This window comes from Lepidochelys olivacea (assembly GCF_965140295.1).
Source record: "Lepidochelys olivacea isolate rLepOli2 genome assembly, chromosome: 3".
Lineage (NCBI taxonomy): Eukaryota > Metazoa > Chordata > Testudines > Cheloniidae > Lepidochelys > Lepidochelys olivacea.
Window position 1 is genome coordinate 129,798,780 of NC_140413.1, and position 10,558 is coordinate 129,809,337.

The 10,558-nt window shown below is 44.5% G+C and overlaps 1 protein-coding gene across 3 annotated transcripts; it reads left to right on the forward strand.

The window, feature by feature from the left end:
* Positions 1–370: 370 nt before the first annotated feature.
* Positions 371–10,008, forward strand: LOC311518645 (UPF0669 protein C6orf120 homolog). 3 transcript variants are annotated; one of them, XM_084624631.1, is made up of 2 exons: positions 371–543; positions 8,357–10,008. In XM_084624631.1, the coding sequence occupies exons 1-2, from the start codon at positions 386–388 to the stop codon at positions 8,967–8,969; spliced, it is 771 nt and encodes a 256-aa protein (XP_084480757.1). In that variant the 5' UTR covers positions 371–385; the 3' UTR covers positions 8,970–10,008. The 3 variants fall into 3 exon arrangements, with proteins under 3 accessions (XP_084480757.1, XP_084480759.1, XP_084480758.1); XM_084624633.1 differs by lacking the exon at positions 371–543 and adding an exon at positions 550–688 and having other exon boundaries at positions 8,357–10,005; XM_084624632.1 differs by lacking the exon at positions 371–543 and adding an exon at positions 748–766 and having other exon boundaries at positions 8,357–10,006.
* Positions 10,009–10,558: the final 550 nt, after the last annotated feature.

Genomic DNA, 10,558 nt, shown 5'->3' on the forward strand with positions numbered 1-10,558 from the left:
CACGGCTGCTACTCTGAAACCTGCTGTAGACAGTTCATCCTCAAGGACTAGCTAATGTCTAAGGATGATAAAATTACACCTAATATTTACATATGTTGAAAACAAATAATTTGAGGCCTGATTCATCTCTCAATTACACTGGAGGAAAACAATAATTCCATCGACATCAGTGGCATGCCCTCGTGCCCCTGGGGATAGGACTGACCCGGGGTTTGGCTCTGAGAGGGGCGAGGGGAAGCCCGGGGGCCGGCTCAGAGCGGGAGGGGCCCGGACGCAGCACAAGGCTGCGGGGAGCTCCAGGGGCGGAAGGTCTTGCTGTGCCAGGCCCGCTCGGCCACAGGGGCTGGACGGGGAGCACCATCCCGGCGCCGGTCGGGCGGGGGCGATGCGGCGCGGCGGGGCTGCCCCTCCTCCCCGGGGGCCACCTGTCCTTCCGGGCCACAACCAGCTGAGCACCCGTCTGCAGCGGGGAGGGCGCCAGCTGCCCGGAACAGCGGCCGCGATCTCACGGCACCTGGTTGCCATGGGGACGCCCGGAGGCGGGTAAACAGAACACCGCCTCCCCCCGCGACCGCCCTCCCTTGGACACAGACTCGCGAGAGCAGGAGCCCGCGGCCTGGCTCAGTCTCAGCCGCGGAGCACGGCGCCGTGGCTGGCGGCGGAGCGGGTGGAGCTGCTCGGCCTGGGGGTGAGCGGGGAGAGCGCGGGGAGCCGCCGTCCCTCCCACCGCGGGGCTCAAGCTGGTTCCTCGGGAGGCCGGTGCCCTGTAAGCCGCGGGAGGGGCCGCGCCTGTGAGCGCCGCTGTCACCAGCCGGGCCAAGGCAGCGAGCGGGGCTGGGCCTGGCGCCTGTCCGAGGCGGCCCCCGGGGCCTGGTGTCCAGCCGGGAGACTGACCCACCGGCCGTCGCCGCTGCTCCGGGAACGGGCGGGGCCCGTAGGCTCCGCCGCGATCCCAGCCCTGGCTTAGAGGCTGCGCCGGGGGGTCGCCGAAGCCTGGCGGCATCGGGCGGGTTCCCGGGAAGGCTCGGGGGCGACGGGCACAGCAGCGAGCGCGCTCCGCGCGTGTGAGGTGTGGGAGACCAAGTGCCCTGCCGGGGTGCCCGGGTCTGGGGAGAAACGTGGCCCTGGTCAGCGTGTGCCGAGAGCTGCAGGACGAGGTCATGCAGGCGAGGAGCAACCCAGGGGCAGTCCTGTGTTTTGTTCCTCTCTTCCGTCATCCCCGGGAGCGCCTGTGGGCTAAGCGGAGAGCAGGTTCTCCCGCTCTGAAAGCGTTTGTTTTCGGAGCAGAGCTGGTGTGTCCTTGGCATCGTCACTGTTTCATTGCTTCAGGGATCACTCGCCAGGTCAAGCTTTTATATCGCCCTGTGACCCTGGCTTCCTCTGGCCTTTCCTAGGCTGCTGCCTACTTCTTCGGGGTTAGTCAGGGTAGGTCCCATTCCTCCTAGCCCAATGTATGCTCCCTGGGGGAGGCCTCTTTGGCTTCCTCCCCTCTGCAATCTTTTGTTTCATCCTCCCATCAGCGACCCCCCTCAGCGCAGTCTCACTTGTTCCTAGGGTCTCTTAATACTCTCATTCACTTCTCCATCTGTTCCTGTTTCATCTTCTCATGGATGTCCCACTGCTTCCTCAAATTAAAATGGATACGGTACTCAATGCATGAAGTGTCTGCCTAAAACATTCCGTCCTTTATCACTTTTCACAAATCCACTGTCTGCCTCATCACTCAAGTGCCACCTTTTGCTCTTTTCCCTCATGTACCTTTGCAAAATTGTGGCCTTAGATTACAAAAGTCTTTAGGGAAGAACATTCCGCAAGTTATAAGGCTATATAAATCATAGAATCATGGGACTGGAAGGGACCTCAAGAAGTCATCTGTGCCAGACCTCTGCACTCATGGCAGGACTATGTATTATTTCTAGACCATCCCTGATAGGTGTTTGGAGATTTTTAAGAGCAGGTTAGACAGTGATGGAGATTCCACAATCTCCCTAGGCAATTTATTCTGGGTGCTTAACCTCTCTGACAGGAAGTTTTTCCTAATGTCCAATCTGAACTGCCCTTGCTGCATTTTAAGTCCATTGCCTTTTGTCCTAGCTTCTGAGCCTAAGAAGAACAATTTTTCTCCTTTCTCCTTGTAACAACCTTTTATGTACTTAAACTGTTATCATGTCCCCTCTGTGTTTTCTTCTCCAGAATAAACAATTTTTTTTCAATCTTCCCTCATAGATCCTGTTTTCTAGACCTTTAATCATTTTTTGTTGCTCTTCTCTGGACTTTCTCCAATTTGTCCACATTTTTCCTAAAATGTGGCCCCCAGAACTGGACACAATACTCCAGTTGAGGCCTAATCAGCATGACATAGAGCAGAATTACTTCTTGTGTCTTGCTTACAACATTTTTGCTAATGCATCCCAGAATATGTTTATTTTTGCAACAGTGTTACACTGTTGACTCATATTTAGCTTGTGATCCACTATGACCTCCAGATCCCTTTCTGCAGTACTCCTTCCTAGGCAGTCATTTCCCATTTTGTATGCATGCAACTGACTGTTCCTTCCTAAGTGGAGTACTTTGCATTTGTCCTTATTGAATTTCATCCTATTTACTTCAGACCATTTCTCCACTTTGTCCAGATCATTTTGAATTTTAATCCTATCCTCCAAAGCACTTACAATCCCTCCCAGCTTGGTGTCATTCGCAAACTTTATAAGTGTAATCTCTCTGCCATTATCTAAATCACTGATTAAGATATTGAATAGAATCAGACCCAGAACTGATCCCTGCGGGATCCCACTCGATAAGCCCTTCCAGCCTGACTGTTTACTTATGTTTAATTATAGAAAGCTAGGTGAAATTTGTATAAGAACTTTGATTGAAATCTCTTGAAGGCAGGGACTCTGTCATTTATGAGTGGAAAGCACCTACTCCATTTTGGGTGCTACTATAATGCAAATAACTGCTTACATTAATATTCAATTATAACTGTTGTACAGTTTTCTTTTTATGGAGGCAATAAAAATTCTAAATCAAGAGTGGTGACAAACTTATTTTGGGCTGAAACATGACACTCTTACTAGATTTAGAATACTTAATTTAATTTTAAATGCAAAAAGATTTGATATGGTCAACTTTATATTCTGAAACCAGGCATGGTACTTGGAACTGAAATGTTGCCTCTTTGCACACATTTTGTACATGGCCTTTTCACATTCAATATGACAGGATTTGTTTCGAGAAACATACTTTTGAATTTCACTTACGTACACAAACGAGCTGTTATATTAACAGTTTTTACACTTCTTTGGATAACTTCATGTTTTCTGAAACTGTGTTTATATGTTTTGATAGAGCCACTAACTTGTTTACTTAAATATATAATCAGTCATATTTCTCAATATACAGCGGTCCCCGAATATACTTCTGTACACAAATCCAGATCCGTACCTCAGTATGCTACTAAAACTAGATGAAAAACTAAATGACACATGCCAAAAATTATTCTAATACAAACTATGTTAAGCAGGCTGGCTAACCTAGTGAGGAGGGCTTTAAACTAGGCTCACCGGGGGAAGGAGACCAAAGCCCTGAGGTAAGTGGGGAAGTGGGATACCAGGAGGAAGCATAAGCAGGAGAGTGCAAGAGGGGAGGACTCCTGCCTCATACTGAGAAAGCAGGACGATCAACGAGTTATCTTAAGTGCCTATACACAAATGCAAGAAGCCTGGGAAATGAGCAGGAAGAACTGGAAGTCCTGGCAGTCAAGGAATTATGATGTCATTGGAATAACAGAGACTTGGTGGAATAACTCACATGACAGGAGTACTGACATGGATGTATATAAACTGCTCATGAAGTGGGGGAGTTGCATTGTATATAAGAGCAGTATGACTGCTCAGGGCTCCAGTATGAAACTGCAGAAAAACCTGGGAGTCTCAGGATTAAGTTTAGAAGTGTGACCAACAAGGGTGATGGGAGTCTGCTATAGACCACCAGACCAGGGGGATGAGGTGGACGAGGCTTTCTTCAGGCAACTAACAGAAGTTACTAGATCACAGACCCTGGTTCTCCTAGGGGACTTCAATCACCCCGATATCTGCTGGGAGAGCAATACAGAAGTGCACAGACAATCCAGGAAGTTTTTGGAAAGTGTAGGGGACAATTTCCTGGTGCAGATGCTGGAGGCAGCAACTTGGGGCAGAGCTCTTCTTGACCTGCTCCTCACAAACAGGGAAGAATTAGTAGGGGAAGCAAAAGTGGATGGGAACCTGGGAGGCAGTGATCATGAGATGGTCGAGTTCAGGATCCTGACAAAAGGAAGAAAGGAGAGCAGCAGAATACGAACCCTCAACTTCAGAAAAGCAGACTTTGACTCCCTCAGGGAACTGAGGGCAGGATCCCCTGGAAGAATAACATGAGGGGGAAAGGAGTCAAGGAGAGATGGCTGAATTTTAAAGAAGCCTTAGTGAGGCTGCAGGAACAAACCATCCCGATGTGTAGAAAGAATAGTAAATATGGCAGGTGACCAGTTTGGCTTAACTGTGAAATCCTTGCTGATCTTGAACACAAAAAAGAAGCTTACAAGAAGTGGAAACTCGGACAGATGACTAGGGAAGAGTATAAAAATATTGCTCGAGCGTGCAGGAGTGAAATCAGGAAGGCCAAATCACAACTGGAGTTGCAACTAGCAAGATATGTTAAGAGTAACAAGAAGGGTTTCTACAGGTATGTTAGCAACAAGAAGAAGGTCAGGGAAAATGTGGGCCCCTTACTGAATGGGGGAGGCAACCTAGTGACAGAGGATGTGGAAAAAGCATATGTACTCAATGCTTTTTTTGCCTCTGTCTTCACGAACAAGGTTAGCTCCCAGACTACTGCACTGGGCAGCACAGTATGGGGAGGAGGTGATCAGCTCTCTGTGGAGAAAGAAGTGGTTCAGGACTATTTAGAAAAGCTGGAAGAGTCACAAGTCCATGGGGCCAGATGCACTACATCCAAGGGTGCTAAAGGAGTTGGCGGATGTGATTGCAGAGCCATTGGCCATTATCTTTGAAAACTCATGGCGATCGGGGGAGGTCCCGGGTGACTGGAAAAAGGCTAATGTAGTGCCCATCTTTAAAAAAGGGGAGAAGGAGGATCTGGGGAACTACAGGCCAGTCAGCCTCACCTCAGTCCCTGGAAAAATTATGGAGCAGGTCCTCAAGGAATCCATTTTGAAGCACTTCGAGGAGAGGAAAGTGATCAGGAATAGTCAGTATTAATTTACCAAGGGCAAGTCATACCTGACTAACCTAATTGTCTTCTATGATGAGATAACTGGCTCTTTGGATGAGGGGAAAGCAGTGGACGTGTTATTCCTTGACTTTAGCAAAGCTTTTGATACGGTCTCCCACAGTTTTCTTGCCAGCAAGTTAAAGAAGTATAGGCTGGATGAATGGACTGTAAGGTGGATAGAAAGCTGGCTAGATCATCAGGCTCAGTGGGTAGTGATCAATGGCTCCATGTCTAGTTGGCAGCCAGTATCAAGCAGAGTGCCCCAAGGGTCCGTCCTAGGGCCGGTTTTGTTCAATATTTTCATTAATGATCTGGAGGATAAGAACATAAGAATGGCCATACTGGGTCAGATCAAAGGTCCATCCAGCCCAGTATCCTGTCTACTGACAGTGGCCAATGCCAGGTGCCCTAGAGGGAGTAAACCTAACAGGTAATGATCTAATGATCTCTCTCCTGCCATCCCTCTCCACCCTCTGACAAACAGAGGCTAGGGACACCATTCCTTACCCATCCTGGCTAATAGCCATTAATGGACTTAACCTCCATGAATTTATCCAGTTCTCTTTTAAACCCTGTTATAGTCCTAGCCTTCACAAGCTCCTGAGGCAAGGAGTTCCACAGGTTGACTGTGCACTGAGTGAAGAAGAACTTCCTTTTATTTGTTATAAACCTGCTACTCATTAATTTCATTTGGTGGCCCCTCGTTCTTATATTATGGGAACAAGTAAATAAAATCATGAGTGGTATGGAGAAAGTGAATAAGGACAAGTTATGTACCTCAATCATATCCCCCCTTTAGTTTCCTCTTTTCCAAGCTGAAAAGTCCTAGCCTCTTTAATCTCTCCTCATATGGGACCCGTTCCAAACCCCTAATCCTTTTAGTTGCTCTTTTCTGGACCTTTTCTAATGCCAGTATATCTTTTTTGAGTTGAGGGGACCGCATCTGTACACAGTATTCAATATGTGGGCATACCATGGATTTATATAAAGGCAATAAGATATTCTCCATCTTATTCTCTATCCCTTTTTTAATGGTTCTTAACATCCCGTTTGCTTTTTTGACTGCTGCTGCACACTGCGTGGATGTCTTCAGAGAACTATCCACGATGACTCCAACATATTTCTCCTGATTAGTAGTAGCTAAATTAGCCCCCATCCTATTGTATGTATAGTTGGGGCTATTTTTTCCAATGTGCATTACTTTACATTTATCCACATTAAATTTCATTTTGGCCATTTTGTTGCCCAATCACTTAGTTTTGTGAGATCTTTTTGAAGTTCTTCACAGTCTGCTTTCGTCTTAACTATCTTGAGCAGTTTAGTATCATCTGCAAACTTTGACACCTCACTGTTTACCCCTTTCTCCAGATCATTTATGAATAAGTTGAATAGGATTGGTCCTAGGACTGACCCTTGCGAAACACCACTAGTTACCTCTCTCCATTCTGAAAATTTGTCATTTATTGCTATCCTTTGTTCCCTGTCTCTTAACTCAGTCCATGAAAGTATCTTCCCTCTTATCCCATGACAACTTAATTTACATAAGAGCCTTTGGTGAGGGACCTTATCAAAGGCTTTCTGGAAATCTAAGTACACTATGTCCACTGGATCCCCCTTGTCCACGTTTGTTGATCCCCTCAAAGAACTCTAATAGATTAGTAAGACATGATCTCCCTTTACAGAAACCATGTTGACTTTTGTGCAACAATTTATGTTCTTCTATGTGTCTGACAATTTTATTCTTTACTATTGTTTCAACTATTTTGCCTGGTAGTTTCAACTAATTTGCCTGGCGTGGATTGCACCCTCAGCAGGTTTGCAGATGACGGTAAAAGGTGGAGGGTAGGGATAGGATACAGAGGGACCTAGACAAAACAGAGGATTGGGCCAAAAGAAATCTGATGAGGTTCAACAAGGACAAGTGCAGAGTCCTGCACTTAGGACAGAAGAATCCCATGTACTGCTACAGACTAGGGACCGAGTGGCTAGGCAGTAGTTCTGCAGAAAAGGACCTAGGGGTTACAGTGGATGTGAAGCTGAATGTGAATCAACAGTCTGCCCCTGTTGCCAAGAAGGCTAGCAGCATTTTGGGCTGTATAAGTAGGAGCATTGCCAGCAGATCGAGAGATGTGATCGTTCCCCTCTATTCGGCATTGATGAGGCTTCATCTGGAGTACTGTGTCCAGTGTTGGGCCATACACTACAAGAAGAATGTGAAAAAATTGGAGAGAGTCTAGGGAAGGCAACAAAAATGATTAGGGGGCTGGAGCACATGACTTACGAGAGGCTGAGGGAACTGGGCTTATTTAGTCTGCAGAAGAGAAGAATGGGAGTGGATTTGATAGCTGCTTTCAGCTACCTGAAAGGGGGTTCCAAAGAGGATGGATCTAGGCTGTTCTCAGTGGTAGCAGATGACAGAACAAGGAGTAATGGTCTCAAGTTGCAGTGGGGGAGGTTTAGGTTGGATATTAAGAAAAACATTTTCACTCGGAGGGTGGTGAAGCACTGGAATGGGTTATCTCGGGAGGTGGTGGAATCTCCTTCCTTAGAGGTTTTTAAGGTCAGGCTTGACAAAGCCCTGGCTGGGATAACTTATTTGAGGATTGGTCCTGCTTTGAGTAGGGTATTGAACTAGATGACCTCCTCAGGTTCCAATCAACCCTGATATTCTATGATTCTTCAAACTCAAAGGACTTAATTGAATACTTTTTCCAAACCGTAAAATCACTACTTTATTTTTGACAAAATGTCTAATTCCACCCACCTACATGTTAAGTTTATTAATTTGAAATAAGGTAACATTTGCCCAGTTCACATCAGCAAGCTAATGTGTTTGCTGAGCAATTGCTACTTAAAACTATGTTTATGCTTTTGTCTAGTTAACCAATTAAAGTATATTAAACCTCACATTAGCACATTTACATTTTTGGTCCCATATAAGGTATCAAAGAATATACTTCGCTTAAGTTAATTTTATAAGGACTAATGTTTTGAAATGGAATTGGATACTTTAAAGACAGGAATTTAAGAGATCTTTTCCAAGAGTGGACCATTGAAACCTGAGTTATTTCTTCTGTATTAACAGGGTATTTACAACACATGATGTTGGAAGAGTTCCTTTAATGTCAAACATAAGAGTTATGGCAGCACATTGGAAGAAAATGTTGGTGATCCTTCTAGCAGCTCAAGCATTGCTTATGGGTCATAGCTTTGAGGAAGAGGATGTACCTGATGAATGGATTCTTCTTCATGTAGTCCAAGGTCAGATTGGAGCTGGAAACTATAGCTACTTGAGACTAAATCATGAAGGGAAGATAGTACTTCAGATGCAGAGTTTAAAAGGCGATGCAGATTTGTATGTATCTGATATGACCCTTCACCCCAGTTTTGATGAGTATGAGTTACAGTCTGTAACTTGTGGTCCAGATGTTGTTTATGTACCAGCCCACTTCCACCGCCCAGTGGGAATAGGAATCTATGGTCATCCTTCTCACTTGGAGAGTGAGTTTGAAATGAAAGTATATTATGATAGAACAATTGTAGATTATCCATTTGCAGAGGCTTCCTACAACCCAGAAGAGATGGAGACAAGCCAGAAGCGGACTCATTCAGCAGAAGATCAATCTCAGGATGAGGAGTCTATTTTTTGGACTATACTCATTGGAATTTTGAAATTAATACTTGAAATACTTTTTTAAAATCAACTGGACATACACTGGACTAGAGTGCACTTGTAGCCTATGACTTTGAACATGAATGGCTTGCTGTGAATATTGGTACTCTTTTTTTTAAAGTTACCTGAAGAGATATTCAGGTTACCTTTTCTATGCCGGGGAGGGGAAAAGCAAAGCCATAGTTAATTTTGTATTGAAGCCCCCTTCCCACCTTCCAGAAGTAAAATGAGCAGAAAGCACAGTATTGGTATAGTTTTCTTTATAAATCAGGGTTAAAGTGAATTATAAATAAAGGGAATCTTATTAAAATGTATCATTTTGAACAGGTGCATAAGAAAATGGATCTTGATAATTCACTGTATTTTCTAGTAATGTGACAGTTTTATACAAAGAAAAGTTGTAAAATCTGAAAGGTGCAGTTTTAACAACCCCATCCAATTTAAAATAAAGAACTAATTTTCTAATCTCTTTGCAGTGTGAACAGATCTTTAGCACGTAGCACTTTAAAATGCTGACAGTCATTGGAACTTGAAAGCAGTGTAACAAAGACCAGGAAATATCAAAGTCAAGCGTTAAGGTGAACAGTGATTTTAGGTGCCTAGTTATATCCAATTTAAAGGAGCCTGACTTTTCAAAGGGTAGGTACTCAGTGCTTTTTTTCAATCTGCTCTAAGGTATCAAATTGGGCATTTAAACTGAAGCACCCAAAATCACTTAATCGCTTTTTAAAATCATGACTTGAATCAAGTTTGCCATCTTCTTTATTTTCTCTAAAGGTAGAGGCTGATCTTTCTAGTCAGGGAAAGAATTATAATGAATCAGTTATTCAGCTATTTTTGTATCTGTAAATATATATATACAAGCAATATTGCACTGCTCATTAAAAGCAACTCAGCCTGTATTATCATAATTAGTACAAGGTTTCTCTCCATCCATGTACCCCTTTTCTTAAGTGTAACCACAATTTTAGTTTCAGAGTAGCAGCCGTGTTAGTCTGTATTCGCAAAAAGAAAAGGAGGACTTGTGGCACCTTAGAGACTAACCAATTTATTAGAGCATAAGCTTTCGTGAGCTACAGCTCACTTCCTCAGATGCATATCGTGGAAACTGCAGCAGGCTTTATATATACACAGAGAATATGAAACAATACCTATTCCCACCCCACTGTCCTGCTGGTAATAGCTTATCTAAAGTGATTTCCAGCACAAATCCAGGTTTTCTCACCCTCCACCCCCCCACACAAATTCACTCTCCACCAGCAGGAGAGTGAATTTGTGTGGGGGGGTGGAGGGTGAGAAAACCTGGATTTGTGCTGGAAATCACTTTAGATAAGCTATTACCAGCAGGACAGTGGGGTGGGAATAGGTATTGTTTCATATTCTCTGTGTATATATAAAGCCTGCTGCAGTTTCCACGATATGCATCTGAGGAAGTGAGTTGTAGCTCACGAAAGCTTATGCTCTAATAAATTGGTTAGTCTCTAAGGTGCCACAAGTCCTCCTTTTCTTTTCACAATTTTAGTGCCACTTCCATAGTATCATCTATTCTCTATATGGTTTTTGGTGCATCTTTATGAAAATTAGATGCATTTAACTTTTGGGGTGCAAGTTATT